Here is a 22,598-nt window from a genome sequence, read left to right on the forward strand (position 1 = left end):
AAATTAGCTGCCATGGTCACTTGTCTTGTATTACATGTCATTAACAATAAGGATGTAAATAAGACACACAGGTAACACAGGAATGACCTGAAATTCAAAAGGTAATATTTTACTGTTTGTTTTTTTGTAAATGTTTGGGGCATGCTGAGGTTTTCTTTATAAGTAAGAAAACCTCTTTATCTGTTTAAAAACCTATGATATATATTTTTGTCATAGGTCAAAAAAAAGTGCATGAAACCGGGTCAGGAGCTGAGCCTGCTTCATGCAAGTCAGTGCTGGCTGTGTTACATAGCCAGCATATGCCTGTAACTGCAGTGACCAGAAGCTTGTTCTGATTGCTGCAGTTTAACCATTTAAATGCAACTGTCAATTTCTGTCAGTGCCATTTAAATGACCTCATTGTGTGGAACATTGGGATACCATGGCAGGCTGGGTTTCATAGGAAAAGTGTGATTTTCCTATATACTTCAATACTGTGGTATAAGTTGTAGCATAAGAAACCAGGTGATCATAGGTTCAATGGACTAAAAAAATAAAGTAAAAATAAAAAAATATTTTAATAAAATAAAAAATATCTAAAAGTTAAATAACCCCCTTTCAAAAATAAAGAAATGAAAAGGAAAAATTATATATTTAGTATTGCCGTGTCCAAAAACGTCCAATCTACCAAAATGTAAATTTATTTAACGCGCACCTGACAGCAAGATTGTGCTCAGTAAACCACATACACTATCAGGTGGGCAACATTACATTGAGTAAAATGATACCTTGGTTGATGAAATCCGTCCTGTGGTTCTTGTGTAATCCTTACTTTCAGTTTGGAGATAATGTTATGCTCATGCTCCAGGGCTGCCTGTGGGGGGCGCTCCATCTGGTGCTCTGCTTACATATTCATCTGTATGCTCTTATGACAGCTCACTGTGCCTTCACTGACCTGCCTCTAATTTTACATAATGCATCTAGTGGTGCGGGGCTTGGTAAAATAGCTCAGGGTGCAAGAAACAAGCCCTCACCCAAGTTGAAAGAAAATTAAAAATAATTACATGTCTCAGAAAATGGTCATAGAAGCTAATTTTTTTCAAGAGTAAGTTGACGGAAAAATAAAAAACTAGCTCTTAGAATAAACAGAGGAAAAAACTAACATGCAAAAACAAAAAAATTCCTGGACATCAATGGGTTGGTTAAGCATGTGGAGCAAAATATGCACACAACATTTTGCTCTTTAGAAAAAGCTTTACAGAATTTACTATAGATGAGCACTTGTTAAATGGCCAATAGTTTTCTGTTGAGGAAAATGTTGCAACGTTTTTGCTCATATCTGCCGTGTTTTATTACATGTCTACAATTAGGAAATCATTGACCATGTGTAATTCGTATATCCATATGGTACATAGGTGTAAGTCATTTCCTAATACACATCTATTGTACAAAATTGTGTGTTTATATTTGTACTCAGGGCCCACGGTGGTTGCGCAGACTGGCATGCAGTGTAAGACTTATTCCAGGGTAATGATTTTTTCTTTTTTTGCAAAGTCAATTCAAAGGCTCCAATTTCATAGTCTTTTCTAGCCCACTCAAGTCATAATTCATTGTAAATGAGAAATATGTCTACTGCTTGTAATTTCAAGATACTTCCTTTTGAGACAAGACAAAACAACAAGCTGATTGTCCAAAGCTGAAATAATGCACTGATATAGATTAGAATATGTTTTCTGCTCCATAAAAATAATCCTTCGAAATATAGATTTTTATAATACCGCATAATTACTAGTATTGAGTACTGAGCTTAAAAGTATCTATTACAGTGTAAATACCAATATCATGTAAGTGAATATCATGCATGAAGAGCATAAGCCATAACTAATTCTGGACAGAGGACATAAACCATTGCTGCAACCTTACAGTTATATGGTGCAGTCACCTACATTCTGGTTCTAAAAAGAAAAAAAAGAAAAGAGTTATTTGCGCGTATGGGAATAGGTAAAATACAATATAAAATTCCTAAAATGCAAAAACCTCACAATCTCTACACAGACAGTACTAAATAACTATGTAAACGTGACTTTACATAAGTAGTGCAATTACAGAGGTACTGTTAATATAATTGTCCATTGTATGGCATAAACCATCGAGTGTACACCCTCCGCTATAAATAAAAAGCCTGATGTCCTGAAGGCGAAAATAGATGGTGATGTCCAATAGGTAATGTCCTGCAAAAGATCACGATGAGATATAATCCAAGCCAAATAAAGCACCGGCATAGACTGAGATAGCTATGTTATGCGGTCCACAGACAAGTTCTAGGAGTTGGTTTCAAGATGACGTCACCAATTAACAATAGATCACAAGAGGGACCAAAATTCAATGAATGCATTTCGGAAACATAATTTCCTTCCTCAGTGATTGCTACAGTCCGAGTAAGGCTGGCTTAAATAGTTGCCTCAATTAATCACTTCTAGACTGGGACCTTTTATTTAACTGTACTAGTCAGTACATTCTATGTGCACTATTTATGACAGGTCAAGTTTTGTATGGGTCTGTGTGCTGTGAGGATTTTGTATTTTAGGAATTTTCTATTGTATTTTTCCTATTCACATACGCGTAAGTAACTCTTTTCTTTTTGTACTTTATATTACTGTATTCGGTGGCTGAACATCTACTTTACTGCGATTGTGAATAGTTGCAATTTATTATTTACTTTATTATTAAAGTTGCAATTTTATGCTATTTTCAGTCTCCCTTTACATAGAAGGATCATGTTTATTCTTACAGGTTTAAGAGGACCAGTAGTGTCATTTCCCTGTTATTCCGACTAGAAATGTATGACAGTGGTTAGCACTGCAGCCTTGCAATGCTGGGGTCCTGGGTTCAAATCCCACCAAGGACATCATCTATAAGGAGTTTGTATGTTCTCCCCGTGTTTGTGTGGGTTTCCTCCGGGTTCTCTGGTTTCCTCCCACACTCCAAAGACATACTGATAGGGAATCTAGATTGTGAGCCCCGATGGGGACAGTGACGATAATGTATGTAAAGCACAGCAGAATATGTTAGCGCTATATAAAAATAAAGATTATTATTATTATGACTAAATTGATAACTGGGTGTCACCATTCACCTTATCAAAGAGATGTATCCTTATACCATCTGACTGGAGAGTGTCAGGCTATGTAGGGGTAAATCTCCAACTGGTAACACCTACTTGTTAATTTATTTATATATATGTATCTAGGAGGAACAGTAGAGGAACAACACAATGCAAGATTAAAAAAAAATTCAAAATAATTATTATGTTATGGAGAATTCAAGTATTTACTAAAACAAAAGTCAAGAAAGCTGACGGGTCCTCTTTAAGAAGTGCAACCCATCAGACCTACAACACTGACTTCCATTAAAAAATTGTTTACTGCCCATTCCCTATATTTATTTTTGTGGGAAATTTAGACGATTAAGATTTTCAATACAGTTGGGAAAAGATGTACTCATTTATATAGGCTAAATATATGCAGCTGACTGCCATTTATCTGAACTTTCAAGGGCCATGAAAAGGTTAAAAAAAAAAAAATACTAATACTCACCTTACATCTCACCTTTCTGGCCCCTCTGCTCCTCACTGTCACCTGTCCAGTCCTCTTCACATCTTCTGATCCCCGTTGTTCTTACTGAAATCTCTGGAACTTCCAGCTCTGACAAGGCCCAGAACGGTTTTCGCCTGCGCTTGTAAGGTCGCAGCGCATGTCATGATGTCATGATGTTGTGACATTTCGGAAGTCCCGACTCATTATGAGAAGCCCGGGAATTTTACTGCAAGCAGTGGAGATCAGAAGATGCAACGAGGACCAGACAGGTGATAGAGAATAGTGGAGAGGCCTGAGAAGTAATAGGTAAGGTGAGTAAAAGGATTTTTTAATTTTTTTTATAATGTATGTTTACTATGCTCTGGGATCTTGAGAGACCTAAGGGTCATTAAATTTTCAGAGAATAACTTCTCCCCGAGCAGGCAAATTCAAATTTTACACGATTCGCTCATCTCTACCGAATACAACAATGCCCAATGTAAATTTGGTCCATTTTAAAGGGGGTATTTTAAGCTTTCTGTCATCCTTACCTCATGTTTTATCTCATGTAAACTTTTTTTTCAATACAACACTAGGGAACAGAAAAGCCCTCTTTAAACATCGGTGGGGAAAATTTTATTTTCGAATGCACAGTTCTTATAGGTCATTAAAGTATTTCACTCCGTTTCTCTAAAAGATAAGTACAACATGAAGTGTATTACTCCGAATTGTCACACGTGACCAAATATGCTTTCTGCATCCTTTGATTAATCACTGAGTTATACAATTATTCATTTATATACCAAATAGAACTAATTTGCCAACATGTTGATCTCCGCAATCATCACCAAGGTTAAAACTTAATTGTAGAAATGTTTTAAGAGCTAATGTATTTACACATGTAAGTAGGTGATTTTAATGACCTGCCTTTTTGTGCATTGTGAGATGAAATGAGTTTGACATCATTATTTCAAGTTATCAAAGGCAAGTTTTTTTTTCCAACGGAGCCCTTTGAAACCTTTTTTTGGCAGATATAGAGATATAAAATAATAAATGTAATACATTCCAGCTTTTATGTTGTTTTCTTTAGTTTTGCATAGTAGTTTTTACAAGTGTTATCTACAAGGCTGTCCTATACTGTGTATTGTGCCAAGCCAGCCTTTCTGCTGCACAAATACTGTTTTGGCTTTATTTGTAGTGCCAAGTCATGGCAAGAGCTATAAAGTACATTATTATTTTATTTTATTAATTTGCCTTTCTAATAAACATCAGTAGAATGATTAAGTACAATGTTTCTCACTAGGTGTCTATGACTAAGGAGTCTAATGCACTCCCAAAACACTTTTCTGCATTCTGCTATGTATTTACACCTAAATAACTTTTCCTGAGAAACAAACCAAATAAATAGTCTTTATTAATTTCAGTATTTCAATGCAAAATATCGCTAACACAGCACCCAAGTAGATCTATGTAATTGTTATATTAAAACCTCTGTTCTCTTTCATCCATCATAATAGTTACCTGTCTTATAATTACATTATAAATCCTCGTAATAGTCTACAATGATCACTTCTATTGTCTACCTACCACAATTTGAACTGTTTTGTAATCAGCTAAGTGTTATATTGCCAAAGGCAAAAATTCCATAACTAAAGATCCTATTTAAAAAACAAGTTTTAATTGATTTCCTTAAATATATAAAAACACATATTGCCATGTTAAGGGGACCTTAACTGTGTATATCCTATGAGTTTTGATGGGTAAAGTGGTAAATGCTAATACACACTTAAGGTTCCGCCGTATCATGACAATATGTGACTTTAATATTAGGGTCTTTTCCGTTTATTCACTTTAAAGATATGAATTAAAAGTTATGTTTTAAATAGGCTTTTAGTTAGGGTATTTTTTGCATATGGTAATATGGTAATGTACTTCTATTGTCAATAACCTGATCATGTGTTGCCAATGGTAATTACCCTCCTGCGTTATATCCTCTCATTCCATCTGCAGGATCTTCAGAGCTGCACCTACCAGTCAAAGTTCTGCTTTCTAGAATTTGACTTTCTGTATTACCATGTTTGCCTTTCTTTTCATTCAGCTTTCTCCTCAACCTTTATAGAATGCAAACTCTTACAGGCAGGTGGCTTTTTTTGGCCTTATGCATGGCTCTGTACAACATCCGAATCATTGGAAGCTGTAATAAAGTGCCTATGGAAGTGTATGAGGTCCTGCTGTACCCCCATGTGGTCTTAATTTACCATAGAGGCATATAAGGCATATCTAAAATTCAACTTTGGATTCTGTATTATGGAGGTATTCTTCTATAAAAGCATGGCTGCTTCGGGAGAATTTGTTCATGAAATGATGTGATAGGCTATGTGCCCACAATGCAGAAAAGATTTTTCCTGAGCATTTCTGCATCTCCCTGCAGAAAAAATGCATGCGGATTTTACTTGCGTTTTTCCTGCCAGGGACAAGCGGAAGTGAAGCGTTTTTCACAAGCATTTCCGCATGCGGGTTGTCAACCGCTTTCCAAGCTATTTTAGCATCACTTGGAAAAGTGCTTGACAACTTGGTCACACTATATAAATCCATGTAAATTGCATGGATTTATATAGTGTGACCAAAAGAATGGTAAAAAAAAAAAAATATTATACTTACCTTCTGATGGCCCCCGGTGTCCTTGTCCTGGCTTGCCGGCAGCTCGCGGTAGACTAAAAGGACCTGCCATGACATTATTTAGTCATGTGACGGGTCACGCGACCGCCGACATCAGCATGACCCGTCACATGACTAAATGACGTCACCGCAGGTTCTTTTAGTCTACTGCGAGCTGCCGGCAAGCCAGGACAAGGACACCGGGGGCCATCAGAAGGTAAGTATAATGTATATTTTTTATTTTATTCTTTTTTTTACAGGTACTATGGTACCCAGGTCTGGAGGAGAGTCTCCTCTTCTCCAAACCCGGGTACCATCCGCACATTGAACCGCATGTTATCCGCATGTACAGATGCAGTGATGCGGATGTCATGCGGTCCAATGCAAGTCAATGGCGGCAAAAACGCAGCGCTTCCGCAAAATAATTGGTAGTGCTGCGGATTTTTCTGCAATGATAATCCGCAGCGGAAATTTCCGCAGCATGTCCACAGCACATGCGGATTATCATTGGGGAACATGGCAGACCTTCTACCAAGTGTCTTTTAAGCATTTCTGCAGCGGAATCGCCGCTGCGGAAACCCTTAAAAAGCGCATAGTGGGCACACAGCCATATAGAGCATCATACACTGGAATATGTGACCATAGTTCCCCAGAACAGAGCTACAGAGTTTACATCTTCCTCTGTACAGCCTCCTGAGCTTTTCTTACATACACATACACAAACACATATGCTGTATATGTTTCTTTATTTTGATTTGTCATCCCTAATTGTTAATTTTAGTTGAAGTATAACATATTCTTAGTTTATTATTACTATTTAATTATAGTGTAATAAATAATATTAATAATCTTCCTACCACTACTACTACTACCACTACTTCTATTACTACTAATATTTTTTTATATTATTATTATTGTTATTGTTGTTGCTATTATTATAATTAGTAGTAGCAGCAGTAGTGGTAGTATTAATATTATGTATTACACTATAATGAATTAAAAATAATAATGATACACTAATAGCACGTTATAATTCCACTACAATTATCAATCAGGGATGAAAAGGCAATAGACAAAAATATATAACATAAGTATAAGACAAAGAAGAGCTTAGGAGGCTGTACAGATGAAGATGTACTGGGGAACAATGGATACACATGCCAATTTATGATGCTCTGTACCACTTCATTTATTATTATTATTAATAATAATAATAATAATGCAAAATATGCATGTAATAAATTTTTCTCTTTCAGTTCTTCCTATTTTAATGCAAAGCTAGGTGACATCATGGCAATAAATGACTCAAAAAGGTTGCGCTTAAGAGGCAAATACATCTTTTGAAGCTGTAATAGACTGCGTCTATACAAGTTAGTTCAGACAAATAGCACAAATTGCTAATGCTAGGGATGAAAATACTTCTACTTCTCTTTTGTAATTTATATTTTTATTAACAATCTGTCATTAAATGTATGGATCTTTCTATTAAAGAATCAAATGCAAAATGTTAGGAATGGAGACAACACAATTATTGTGATTTTTGAACATCATTTTCATTCTCTTTTTGTCCGGATTGCAAGTTTTTTCTTTGCCTGTATGTTTGGACAGTTTAGCCAAGTTGGCTGAACTGAAGGCCTAAGGTCAGGAAGTAATCACTGTTTAAGTGAGAGGCTTCTGGAAGGTTAGGGGTCACTAATATAATGCTCTTTTTATTACACCAGCCAAATGAAGCTGTTAATTGAATTTCACACTTAGGAACTTATCTTATTTTTTCTCGAGTCTGCCAAAATATTGCAAATATTATATCCCTGATACAGTGAAAATACAGTAAACAGATCCTATAGAGTGCATTACACATACAAGTTGTGAAAATTTAAAAAACAGTATCATAGACAATACCTTAAAGACTGAAGCACTAATATTTCTTTTTGTTGTTATGTTTTTATGTTTGCCTTTATCTCACAAACATGTATCAAAGCCCTGAACAGAGAATTTCACTTTTCAACTTAGTCTTTGTTCCTAATAGGACTCATGTAATTGACTAAAGTCAATTTCATAAGCAGCAAATTTTGCTATCATAATTTTTTGATGGATTTATTATAACAAATTCATTTTATTATGTTTTTGCATTTTGTATGTGTACTTTTACACATACTCTATGCCTCTATGCCAGTTCCTATTTAAGGCTGATCTGATAAAAAAAATGCGACACAACTGAGAAACAGTATCTTAAAAATTGTAGTACCACTAGAGATAATCAAATCTTTTGAAATTCAAATTTGTCAGGTTCAATTAATTTTTTCCAAAAATCCTATTCGCATGGAAAACATTTCTGTGAATCATCAGTACTGCTAAGCCTTTAATTGCTCAGAAAAGATATGTAGCATTCTTAGGTCTAGTTGGACTGTATTGAACCCCTTTCAAGCTCTTAAGACAAACACCACCTTAGAAATGTCAAAGCAACCTAATCATATATAAGGATGGTAACCGGTGTTAATTAGTAGCCTGTTTAACAAAACACGGCACTAACAGACTTTTTAGGTTTTTTTAATTGTAAAAACAGCTAAAAACATATACCTTCTTAGTGCCAGATGCCTGCCATGTAGGTGTTAATACACATGTTTTCACATAAAAGAATCCGTTGCTTTTTCATAAGCGTGGGTGCAAAAATTATGTCTGTTTGGGGATTGTCAAGAGGTTGTTTTTTTTTCACAAGTCATCCAAAAATGATCCCTGTTTTAGTATCAGCCCACAAGCAACATGTTCACTATTTAGATAGAGAAGAAGCAATGACAAGTTCTTAAGAAGCCACACAAAAATTATGTCTATTTTCTATTTGCCAGAGATTTGCTATTTGCAAAATGAAGAAGCAATGACATGTTCTCAATCTGTGCAAAAATTATCCCTTTATTTAGGGAGCAGAAGCTAGTAAAGAAGAAACAGCTTGTCAAATAAGAGTGAAAAAAATTATAACCTTTTTTATCTGGAACAGGTTTTCTATTTGAAAAATGAACAAACAATTACAATGGGTCTTTATCAATCTATTCAAAAATTATCCCTCTACTTAGGGAGCAGGAACAGAATATCTGTTTTTAAAGGAAAGAAGAAATGGCTTGTCAACAAGCCGTGAAAAAAATTATACCTTTTTGGGAGGAGTTTGATGTTTATGTACCTTGAAGAGTTGCTTCCCAGCAACAGTGCAGCATAGCTATACAAAAAAATGGACAAGCACATTGGATGTGTTTGGCGTCTAGTACCTGAGGCAGCGACACCAACAAATGCATAGTATAGAATATGGCGGCGCAGGCAAGGAGATGGCTGGCAGTGTAGGGCTAGCTCTGGAATCCAGGCAGCAGTAATACATTGTAGTACTAGAAAACACAGTGGACACGTAGAAGATGTGTGATTGGTGTGGCTGCCTAGTCAAAGTATAGAAATATGACTTGGCAGGCAAGGAGATTGGGGATGAGCGAACCCAAGCTGTAAAGTTTGGGGTTCATACCGGACACCTACTGTCCAGTAGCAAACTCTGAACACTGACTTTTTACCGGTTTACTGTATTAGGTTTAGTGTGTGCACAGTATTCCGAAAAGCCTCTCTGTGTGTACTCTGCACCCGTGTCTGTGGGAGTGGTGTGCCTACAACCAATGTTTTCTACTCTGCATGCATGTCTGTGGGAGTTGTATGCCTAAGCATTTTTTTCTACTTTGACTGTTTGTCTGTGGGAGTAGCGTGCCTAACTAGTTTTTCTAATCTGCACGCATGTGTGTCAGAGTAGTGTGCCTAACCAATTTTTTCTACTCTGCACTCGTGTCTGTGGGAATAGTGTGCTTAACCAATTTTTTCTACTCTGCACTCATGTCTGTGGGAGTAGTGTGGCTAAAAAATGTTATACTCTGCACCCGTGTTAAGGGGAGTAGTGTGCGTAAAAATAAATTGTTCTACTCTGCACCCGTTTCTTTGGGAGTAGTGTCCATAAAATCAAATTTCTCTACTCTGCACCTGTGTCTGTGGGAGTAGTGTGCATAAAAACTATTTCTGACAGTTATGGAAGTATGGATGGTATATTGTCATTGTAGCAAGGATACAGCAGGGGCCACCCAGTAATCAGCACTGGTAACAATCCGGGCAACTCGGCAATCATTGCGCAGGCACAGCAGCATGAATTGGCTCATGTGTGCCAGGCGGCTCAGAGGCAATGACAAGCTGTCCTTGGTGGGAGGTGTATCATAGGTGTCCTTTGTATTATATGTATCCTCTGTATCCCCCCAGCCATGCTCCAGTGATGCTTATTTGACTGCCACCCTCCTGTGAACATGGTTCGTCCTCCTCCTTCTCCTCATCCTCCAAAACTGTCCCCTGGCTGGATAGTTGTGTATCTGGCCAATGTTGGTACAGACGCTCACCCTCCGAGCCATGTGTGGATGACTGGCGTGATAATGGTGTGAATGGTCACTGTTCCTCCAGCTCTTTCTCCTGCGTCACCATCTCATGCATCATCGCCTGAAGCATTTTTTCATGGAGATGTAGCGCCCCGAGGGCTCGGCTGCTACAGGGGTATTGCACCTCTGCCAGAGGTGTGGTATTCCACTCCCGGGTAAGGATGGAGTATGGACCAGGGCTCAGTTAGCTGCATGCAGCACACACACCCCATTTCCGAGGGACAGCTCAACGGTGCTCCGACTAGACAGAAGTGCAGGCACGACCGACCATGTCCCTGCTGGAGTGGGGAGGGAAGGGTGGAACACCCAGTGCTGTAGGGGCAGATAGGGGGCGGTTTCTGAGCGTAGATAGGAGCTCATTGGTTGCTGGTCACCTGGGCTCATGGCTGGAGGGAGGTATAAAAGGTGGGCACCATCTTAGATCTAAGTCAGTTCAGCCAGAGGAGAAGACAGGGAGTAGAGGCTCTGTAGGAGCTCTACTCCAGAAGGGCCTAGTGAGAGGCCGAGGAGGAGGTGAAGGGGAGCTGAGATTCTAGCTCATCTCAGCTCCAAGAGAAAGGAACAGAAAGGAACAGAACAGGAACTGTAAAGAAGGAGAGACAGAGAAACAGAAGGGCTCAGGAACAAGAAGGTGGAAGGGACCCTAAGAACCCACGAGAATCCAGAGTGCAGGGTCAGGCAGATTAAGGGTACCGGATCCCAAGTTGGTGGAGGAGAAACAGCCCTCAGCCAAAGACCGGTCGTCGTGATCATCTATTGGTGCGACACCTCATCAAACCTGCTAGGAAGGCACCATATAGAACAGCGGAGGACGGGGCCCACGTTTAACCGCACAAGTCCGCGGCAGCTGGACAAAAGTGGGTCACTGGTGAGGCAGGCCAGAGAAAGGATAAAAGGGGGTCCTGTGCCCTGCTCCTGAGCTGCCTGGGAGTTGACCGAGCCCCTCACCTGGTGGACGCAGCACGGCTCGGGCGGTCACTGCTGACAGAAGTGACCCGGAACAAACGAACTGTGAGTAAAGACCCTGGACTGTAACTTGTTGTCTGTGTGCTCCTTCGCGCCTCCAGCACTATCAGCACCGGGACTCGCACTACCATCACTCCCACCATTCACTACACTGCCCTGGGGCTGCACTCTTCCCGTGGGGAGTCACATCACCTCAGCTGCACCCATCATCAGCCCCAGCGGACTGCCTTGCAGCGGCGGTTCCTAATAACCGCAATCCACGGGTGGCATAGTCGGACATTATCTAAAGCACGTAGCAGACTACCATTGGTCTGACCACCCTGAGCCGCGGGACCGGGCTGCCACTACTACTCCCAGCGTCCCCCTACTGCCCAGTTCCGCGTGCCCCACGGCTCAGGGGGCGAGTCAGAGACATAGAAGTGGGATAGTAACGCACAGTCTCTCCAGCATATGCAAGGTGGAGTTCCACTTTGTTGGTACATCGCATATGAGGTGGTGAGCGGGAAGGCAGAAGTGATGCTGTAGCGTACATAGGTGAGCAGCAGCAGGGTGAGAATGGCGAAAGCGTACACAGATGGCCCACACTTTCTGCAACAGCTCTGGCATCTCGGGGTAATTTTTCAGGAAACTCTGCACCACCACATTCAGCACATGAGCCAGGTAAGGGATGGGCATCAAACCGGCTAGTCCCTGAGCTGCTGCAAGATTTTGCCTGTTATCTCACACTACCAGACCGGGCTTGAGGTTCACCGGCACCAACCACTTATCTTTCTGCTGTTTGATCCCCATCCACAGCTCCTGCGCGTTGTGGAATTTGTCCCCCAAACAGATAAGTTTCGGAAAAGCCTGCTGTCATTTCCCCCTGGCTGTACTGAAGTTGGTGGTGCAAGTGTTGTGCTGACTGGAAGAGGAGATGGTGGAGGAAGTGGAGTAGGAGGAGGAGGCAACATGGACAGAGAAACATCCAGCAATCCTCGGTGGTGGTAGGACATGCGCCAAAACGCTTTCTACCTTAGGCCCAGCCACCACAACATTTACCCAGTGGGCAGTTAGGGAGATATAACCTCCCTGCCCATGCTTACTGGTCCACATATTGGTGGTTATGTGGACCTTGACAGTAATGGCGTTGTGCAGTGTACACCTGATTTTCTACGCAACATGTTCATGCAGTGCAGGGATGGCCCGCCGTTTAAAGTAGTGGCTGCTGGGAACCATGTACTGTGGTTCCTGTGATCTCAATATATTGTTACCCCTTTTTAAATCACTTGTGAGTGGGAGGAAGAAGTCGAGACAGCAGCAGAAGAGGGAGCGGTAGGAGGCTCAGATATTTCCTGCTTTTTCAGGTGTGTACTCCACTGCAGCTCATGCAGGTGGTGCTCAGGTTAAGAACATATATGCCTCACTTCAATCTTTGATGGCACAGCTGTGTCTTGTCAGGGAGCTCCTATGAGCTTTGGTATGCTCAATTCATCGGCGGGCTAGTAGCAGCTGATGTACTGGCTAGGGGCCAGCCACTGTGCTTTTGCACCCTGCTCCCTCTCTTACTGTGCAGCTGCAGCAGCATGACCACCACCTCTTCCTCCAATCGGCCCACGTCACTCGGATGGCCTTGACTCTATGTGGGGTCTAGAACCTTATCATCCCCATCACCTCTCCAGTCTGGTATTAACTCATCTTAACTCTGCTACCCGACTAATCCTCCTCTCTCTTCTCTACTCCTCTGCTTCTTCCCTCTGCACTGCTTTAACGGCACCAGCATGGGAGTATAGGTATTTTTATTTTAACAAGGCCAAACATGAAGAATGAGAAGGGGTTGTCCTTGCAGTGGACAACCCGTTTAAGACATTTTTTAAGTACTAAAAGGGTTATACTAGTAGCCATGAATGCAGCTACTAAACAGTATCTTCAACTACTAAGTAAAGGAGTAGGAAAGAAGTGTGATGCTTTATGGTATTCTGCATATTTTACAGCACTGCCTTTTGGAATTGCTGATATGCATGGTGTGACTCTCCATGACGTTATGAAAGGAGAAACTACTTGGAATCCCACATTCACATTAATGGCTAGCGAACTGAACATAATACATGAAGAAGGGGATTATTAAACATGCTCCTTGGCATGTTCGCTACACTTCCTTTGGACCCTCTGTTTTGCTCTTCAGGGGCCCATTTAGCAACTGTGGTTGCAACCATTAATAGGACTCTATTCTTATAAATATCCCAATGTTAAGTGCCAGAACCTTAACGTTATTATACAAACGTTACTTAACGTTTCTTTATACAACTACTGCCTCAGGTCAATCCAAATAAAAGTAGTACTACGTTAACTTCATAGATGTTTCTTCACTTACATATTAAAGGAGAATTAACTCATATGTTACCATTTCCTTTTAAAAATATTTTATTCCACAATGACAGTCAAGTATATATTTTTATTGAGTGATTGACATTTATAATATAATAATCTCACATTATAGCACCTACAAGGTCATCATTTACTGAAATTAGAAAAGCTAAGTTTACAAATCTATTGTTTAATTTCCAATTTCTATTCTGTTTAGCTGAAAAATTTTATTTTTAGATTCAGTCTGTCATCTTCTTTAAAGTCTGGACAGCATGTTATAATATATTTATTCTGGTAATTCCCACAGATTCTCCTTAGCATTTCTCATTATTTCTCATGATTAGGACACTGGAGGAGTGATCACTATGTCAACCTATTCTTAGAGTTTGAAACACAGACTTAGGTTAAATACACAATCCTGTCAGTGTCATGGAGGTTACAACAATTTCTATCCCTGTGCACTAAACGTAAGTGCCAAAGTTGGCAGAAACAGCACAGTAGAAACTGTTGACTAATATTATGTGAGATGACTAATGTTTTGTCAATTTATCATCTACTTATCCCTTTAAGGACTTTAGAACAAAGCAATTTTTTTTTTTTTCATTGTCAAATTACCGAAACCATAGTATTTTTATTTTTTCTATGATGTAGATATAATACTGATTCTTTATTTCAAGACAAATTGTAATTGTCAGTGCCAGCATTTTGGGTACATATAAAGGCTTATTCAGATCTCCATGCAAATCGGTCCGAAATTGGATAGTAATGCATGAACTAACCACGACTCTCCCGACCCGAACTGGACAGTCTTATAAACTGGGACAAAATATCATTGGTGCAGCATTTGTGGCCACACGGGAACCCAAGAGGTAATGGAGCCCATTTCCACCTCCAAAGCAGGTAGAATTTTGCATTATGATGAGCTATTGGACTGCCACGGGACCATATATTGTTAGGGGCCCTTTTCCCTTTTCTGTCTGTGTCTGCCAGTGCTCATAGAAATACATGAAGCTGTCACACTCAGGTCAGGAGACCAACGGGCAGTCCATGCATTAGCGGTCCGCTCTCGGACCGATGTGCACATATGTCTGAATGAGCCATAACTTGTTACGTGGCCTAACTTTGATTAACTCTTTATGGGGAGAAAAAAAAAAAAACAGCAGCTCTGATGTTGTTTTTTGATATTTTATATTATCCGGTATTCACCTGCTGCACAAATAAATTGTTTAGTAAATTCCTAATCTTTATTCTGTAGGTTAACAAAAATTATGATGATTCAAAACATATATAGTTTTCTTTCTGATTACTGACTTTTTTTGAGGTGGCATGTTTTTCTTATTCAATATTCAGTTTAATTGACATATTACCTTTATTGTGCTTAAATAAATTTACGTAAATATGTATAAGTAAATAAAATTGTTTCTGTTAATGTATTACTACTCTGGAGTTGGAGTTGATTACCATATTCAAAGGCTCATATATTTTTTATTTTTCCCTAGACAGAGTTGTGTGAGTGTTGTTTTTGCAGGACAATCTGTAGTTTTTTAATGATGCTTTTTTGGGAATATACAATTTTTGGATCCCTTTTTTAATTCATTTTTTTTAGGCTGGATGAGCAAAATCCAGCAATTATGGTATATTTTTTTTTATTTTTTTCCTACAAAGTGCACTATATGAAATAAATGGTGATATAATTTTATAGCAAAGTTCTAAACAATTACAGTGATATCCAATTTATATAATTTGTTTTACATTTAACTACTTTGGCACAACAAATCTTTTTCTTTTTGCATCATATTCTAAGAGCCATAACTCTTATTTTTTACATTCACAGAGCTGTATGAAGGCTTGTTTTTTGAGTGAAAAGCTGTAGCATTTATTGGTATCATTTTTGAATACATACAACTTTTTCATTAGGTTTTATTTTTTTTTGTCAGATGGGATGAACAAATTATGCTAATTTTTTACAATTGATCTTTCTAATTTTTTTGTTTTGTGATGTTCACGGTGCGGGATAAATAATGATACAGTGTTATAGTATATGACGTTACGTATGGAAAATACCAAAGATATGACAATTTTTACCTGTGTTTTATTTTTTCCACATTAAGACTTTTTTATTGGGAAAACTAGAAAACTTGGGAGGGAGTTTTTACTCTTTTGACAATTAAAAATATTTTTTCCCCAAATATTTATTATTCTTCAAGGGGACTTTCACATGCAATCTCATGATTGCTTTACTAATACACAGCACTACCTTAGCAGTGCTGTGTATTACACTGCACTGTCAGTGCTTACAGTTAGCCTATTGGGTCCATCCCGGGAAGATATGATCATCTATAGTGCATAGCAATGCTTTTTGAGGTCTGCACTGGCCATCGCACTACAGGAATGCTGATGAAGCTAACAGAGGCATGGATTTCCCTCTGTCAAACTCATCATGTGTCGCAATCACTCTTGGCAGCAGCATATGAGGGGTTGAACTGCGAAGATCAATGAGAGTGTCGATCCTAGACATCACAGTTGGACACTGTGTATGCCGATTGCATTGGTACAGAAGCGATTAGCATGACGTACATACCCATCATGGAGCACAAAAGTAACATGCTCATGACATATACGTCAAATTGCACTAAGGTATTAAGGTATTAAGATCACATTACAATTGTTAAAAATGTAACAAAACTATTTGCTAAATGAATAATATTAATTTAATTTTATATTTTCAGACAATTGAAAATATTAAAGTGTATCTACACGAAAAGGAGCTCTGGAAGAAGTTTCACGAAGCAGGCACTGAAATGATTATAACCAAAGCTGGCAGGTCTGTTCCTTTATGATATTGCAGCTGATTGATTTGTACTGAATTTGTACTGATGAACTTTCAACATATTTAAATTGCATTGTTTTTTATGACTGTAGGATTTTTTTTTATAAAAATTTGTACTCACTTTTCTGAACATAACTATTTTGCTCAGCATATTATATACAGTAGTAGAATTTGCTTCTAAATATAAGAGCTGTTATGGCGGCTGCTGTTTGCTTCTTATATCTGTGTTCTAGGACACAGCACTTTTGCCTTTCTCTGTCTCCCAGGCAGTTCGATCCATTTGAAAAGCCATAAATGCTATAAAATGCTAAAAAATAACATTTCTCTATATAATTGACAGATTTTCATAGAACTTGAAGTTCCACTTCCACTTCTCCATGTAATCATTGGCCTCAATTCATCATTTGCGGTGTTTTTCTAAGTCACTTTTCTTTTTCTTTTTGACTTGTGATATTTGCTGACATTTAAAAAAATGAACTTTTTCCTGTCATTAATAATTTTTGTGACTTTTTTAACAAAATTTCGCAATTGTTGAATCAGGTGAAAACATCTGTAAATACCAATCTCCAAACTACAAGAAGAATTAGGCACAAATGAAAAACATGTGAAAAATGCTAAAAACTGGAGAAGAAACAGAAGCAAATACGATAATGAATTGGGGCCATTATGTAATCATGTCTGCAAGGCCCCGATTCATCATTTAACTTTTGATGCCAAAAAATAATGGCAAAAAGTTGCAAAAACAGTTCTTGACAGAAAAAAAAGACAATTTTTGACCTTGTATTAAATTTATGAAAAGCGTGCACCATTTTGAAAAACTTGTTGCCAAAAATTGCAATTAATACCACAAAACAAAAAAAGAAAAGTGACTTAAAAAATGCAAATGATGAATCAGGGCTATATTTTTAGTGAAGGCTATACATCAGATTTCTAAGTCATAGATAAATGTAAGGGCGGGTGCAGACGAGTGTAATTTAGGTCCGAGTGCGATCTGACAAAACATCAATTGCACTCGGACCAATATTATTCAATGAGGACATGCACATGTCTGATTTTTTTCCTCAGACAGAAACTGTGAGGAAAAAATCGTTGCATGCTTGAGTTTGATCTAATATTCGGATCGCACTTGACTGTGCAAGTCAATAAGGGGGTTGAAAACATCTGCGCACTCACACAATGGAGAAGATAGAGAAATTTTGTTTCTCTATCTTCTCCTCATCCGAGTGAATAGGATCACAATATGATTATGCAAATGACACTCTGATCAGAGTTTGACCAGAGTGTAATTTGCCTAATTGACCCAGTTCTCTTGGTTGAGAGAATCTACGGCCGTCTGTACCTGCCCTATTGGTAAAGATTGCAGTGCTACATCTTACTATAGTCAAAATAGTCTCATAAAAAGGGAATCCAAAGTTGTTGTCAAGTGATTAAGAAGATCATTATTAAGCATTACACGTGTAAATGTCAAATATGCTGTGTATTGCATAGAAAATATATTATAATTCTTAGTCATGAAGTGTGGTATGGTAACTTAACCTTGACATAATTGTTATTAGGAGGCAAGGGAATCTGTCCAACTTTGTCCAGTTTCAGGTATTTCAGAAAACCATGCTAATCTTGCTATAAAAGGGGTCAGAATGGCCATAGGAAAGCCCAATTGACTTCTGCAAAGTAGCATGAACATAGCCTATTGGAAGAAAATTAATACAATTATATCTATGTATAGTTATCAACATTGTCTATAGGTGGTATATTTTCACATTCAAAACATGCATCATTTACTAGAGCTGGGCCAAAATTAATGTGATATGAGTGGAGTTTTTATCAATTTGCTGTTAGTTTAAAAGGCTAAACATGTTAGAAAAAAGTTGACAAAACCCACAGATTTTACCAGGGCCAATTGACTATCCAATGTGTGTGGGGTCCTCTTGAGTTCTCATGGGGAATGAGCATCAGACATATAGAATTTGAAAGTCCCATCCTTTTGTTTTCAGGAGATAGCCACCTTCAGAAATGGTTCCCTCACCTTGCCCTTTAATTCAAAACATATGTGCATGTGAAATGAAGAATAAGGTAGTAAAAGAGGTCAGTTATTGAAGGTGTATGGTCTCCTCAATGTAAAATTGTGTAATACAGACATGATCATTATAAGAACAGAAGACATCTTACATTATTATTAACGCAAAGAACCAGTGGTTATTAGTTGGTCAAAAATGGGGCTCTTCACCTTTTGCTGTAAAAAATTATTTAGGGCATATAAATAATGTGGATTTTCTTCCACATACTTGACTTTTATTCTGAGATATAACTACTTGAAATACTTTGGGTGTAGTACTTCTGCCAATATGTCATCTTTTGATTTATGTTCAATATGGGGGCCAATTCATCAAAGTTTTTACGCCAGAAAAGTGGCATAAAAGCTTTGAAAAGTCACAAAAGTTTTGCACATTATGGAATTGCACAAAATTTTCCAACTTTTGCATTTTCATTCTGTTGAAAATAGAGGAACTGGGAAGAAGCAGGGATAGGATGTGGGTGTAGTCACACCAGCCCATCAAATTAATCAAATGTCACAGCGTTTTATATGCCAGCAATGCTTTTACAGTCGCATTTCTAGCCTGGTGCTCGGAGGTGCATGCCACTCAGAACTTGCGCCAAATTCATTAAGTGGCATGCACCTCTTAATGAAATTGCCGCTTTCTGCTCTAGCAAGACTGGTGTAGCAGAAGCGTGAACTACTCCAGTCCTGATGAATTGGCATCTATGTGCTTTAAATGAGCATAGTAATAAATGTCCACTAAAATATACACATAACTGCTACAATTCAAGTCAGAGATTAACCCCTTACTTACCGGGGACGTATTAGTACGCATATTTGCGATCCCTCCGTTCAGTGAGGGCTGCTGCGCTGAGCCCTCACTGAACGGAGCACATGTCAGCTGATTCTTACAGCTGACATGTGCCCGCAACAGCCGCGGGTGGAATCGCGATCCACCCGCGGCTGTTAACATGTTAAATGCTGCTGTCAATCTCCGACAGCAGCATTTAACGCGCGCTTCCGGGTAGCGCGTCATAAGCCCCGCCGACCGGCGACCCTGTCACGTGATCGCGGGTCACCGATGGGCGTGCATGACAACCCAGGGTCTGCAGCAGACGCCTGTGGTTGTCATGATCTTGTCGCTATGAGCGCCACCTAGTGGTCGGCGCTCATAGCACAGGACCATTTCTGCTGCATGCAGGGGACCTGCTCTTCCCCTGTATGTAGCAGAGGCGATCGGATAGTTGCTGCTTCTAGTCTCCTATGGAGACTATAGAAGCATGCAAAAAGTAAAAAAAAAAAGTTTTTAAAAATATAAAAAAAAATAAAAAAATATAAAAGTTTAAATCACCCCCCTTTCGCCCCATTCAAAATAAAATATATATAAAAAAAAAACCCACATACACATATTTGGTATTGGCGCGTTCAGAATCGCCCGATCTATCAATATAAAAAAAGAATTAATCCGATTGGTAAACGGCGTAATGAGAAAAAAATTCTAAACGCCAGAATTACGTTTTTTGGTCTCCGCAAAATTGCAATAAAATGCAATAACGGGCGATCAAAACATCGGATCTACCCCAAATGTTATCAATAAAAACGTCAGCCCGGCGCGCAAAAAATAAGCCATCAACCAGCCCCAGATCACGAAAAATGGAGACGCTACGGGTCTAAGAAAATGGCGCTATTTTTTTATTTTTTTTTTTACCAAATTTTGGATTTTTTTTTCACCACTTAAATATAAAAGAACCTATACATGTTTGGTGTCTATGAACTCGTAATGACCTGTAGAATAAGAAGGGCAGGTCAGTTTTAGCATTCAGTGAACGTGGTAAAAAAAATAAATAAAAAACAACTGTGGTATTGCACTTTTTTTGCAATTTTACCGCACTTGGAATTTTTTTCCCGTTTTCCCGTACAGGATATGGTAAAACTAGTAATGGCATTGAAAAGTACAACTCGTCCCGCAAAAAATAAGCCCTCACATGGCCATATTGACCAAAAAATAAAAACGCTATGGCTCTGGGAACAAGGGGAGCAAAAACGAAAATGCAAAAACGAAAAATGCTCCGGGGCTTAAGGGGTTAAAACTGGACAACATTCTGCTTTTTACAGATAATTTCTAATAAGAGCCCTTTAGGGTAAGTTCAAACATAAGATTCAATTTGACACATATTTACTATAGATGAACATTTGTTTTCTAATGGAATTGAATTCTCCTCAAACCTTAGAAAAATGCATATTGTATAGAAAATTGACTATAGAGATTGGCCAAATCCAAATCTTTGCAGATTTAGTCATGACTATTATTTATTATAGAATTCACTGACATAGAAAACATGGCTGGAAATCGAATTTCTGCCATTAGAGTTCTTTATATCCAATGAGGACTAGCCCATTTATTGTTTTCTATATGGATTCCACGGAAATTACTAGCATGTTTCTTTCAGAGGTTCAGCCCAAAATCCAAAGGAGGTTTCAGAAACACCATTCCTATATTTAAATCCAATGCTTATGAATGTGCACTATGATTATGAATCAATGTAATGGTTGATAATAGATGGAATGGTAGAACAGCCTTTAATACTAAAACCCAAATGATGGTTGTTCATTGTCTTTATACATGGGTACTCTCCAAGAAAATTGTTTAGTAATTAGTATTTCAAAAAGTGTCTTACTGCAAACATGCATAGCGAGCAGGGGCTATTGAGAAAAGTTACGTCACAATATTGAAATAAAACAAATATTAATATTCTAGGAAACTTCTAGAAGTCTAGAGAGTTAATTATTATTAAAAAAACTGGCAATAAAATTTTAATAAAACAATTTTAATAGAAATTGGTCATACATCTCCTAACAGTGGACTTTTTTTATTGGCCCAATATTATCAAGACACATATGCTATAACCATGCTCTAGTGGTTGGCTTTCAACACTTTAAGAGCCTGATTCACCAAGGAGCTTTTGTCATACTTAGCATAAAACACTTTTAAATGTTGGAAAAAGTTTGCAAAACTCGAGGTTGCTCAAAAAATTGTGCAATTTTTACGTCAGACCTGCTCAGCTTTGCCAAAGTGGGTGTAACTGGGTTAGGATGGGGCGTGGCGAAGCCCATTTAATTAATTCATCAAAATTTATGCCAATGGCTGGAGTAACATTTCTGGCAGAGGCACACAGCAGTTGTAAGGTGCTCCTCTTACAGAATTCAGCACATCCTACTCCTGTGCACCCTTTATTAAGAATTAATGCCAGTCTTAATTAATCAAGCCCTAAGTATCTTACTTTTAAATATCCTTGTATGTCATCCCCTTACCTCATTATATGAAAGAGAATTCAGATGACATGGTTTCATATTTGTTTTTGAATAAAATCATATTTTTTTTAAAAGTATCTTATATTTTAACTTTTACTAGAGAAGAACCATATACACAGCTCTACTTTTGCTGCCTGTTAAAATTTTGCTTGTCCTCAATTGCACCTAAAAGCTAGCCACCTCTGAAATAATTAACAGAAATGAAATGTATGCCAGAACATACATACATACACACACAGGCATGGTTTACTGATCAGAAAAAGTACTAGTAAGCTTATTCTGGAATCTTTACTGTTTAGTTTTGTTTTGAAAAGGCTCCATACCAAGATTTAATATTGTGTAGCCATCCTAGCCAGTATTATTATTTCTATACAAAATTAATTCTGTTGATTTATAGTGAAGGACTTAACTGTAGAGAAAGTAGGCTTTAAATCTCATGCATGCTTTGTGTCATT

At 38.3% G+C, this 22,598-nt stretch overlaps 1 protein-coding gene across 1 annotated transcript in view; it reads left to right on the top strand.

The window, feature by feature from the left end:
* Positions 1-22,598, top strand: part of TBX4 (T-box transcription factor 4) — a 326,480-nt gene that overhangs the window by 27,828 nt on the left and 276,054 nt on the right. The window contains exon 3 of the mRNA XM_073670565.1: positions 16,693-16,787. Coding sequence (XP_073526666.1) covers positions 16,693-16,787 — 95 coding nt within the window. The remainder of the gene's footprint in view (positions 1-16,692; positions 16,788-22,598) is intronic.

The sequence above is a fragment of the Phyllobates terribilis genome, unplaced genomic scaffold (genome assembly GCF_046119375.1).
Source record: "Phyllobates terribilis strain yellow unplaced genomic scaffold, ASM4611937v1 Scaffold_2__4_contigs__length_985480577, whole genome shotgun sequence".
Taxonomy (NCBI): Eukaryota; Metazoa; Chordata; class Amphibia; order Anura; family Dendrobatidae; genus Phyllobates; species Phyllobates terribilis.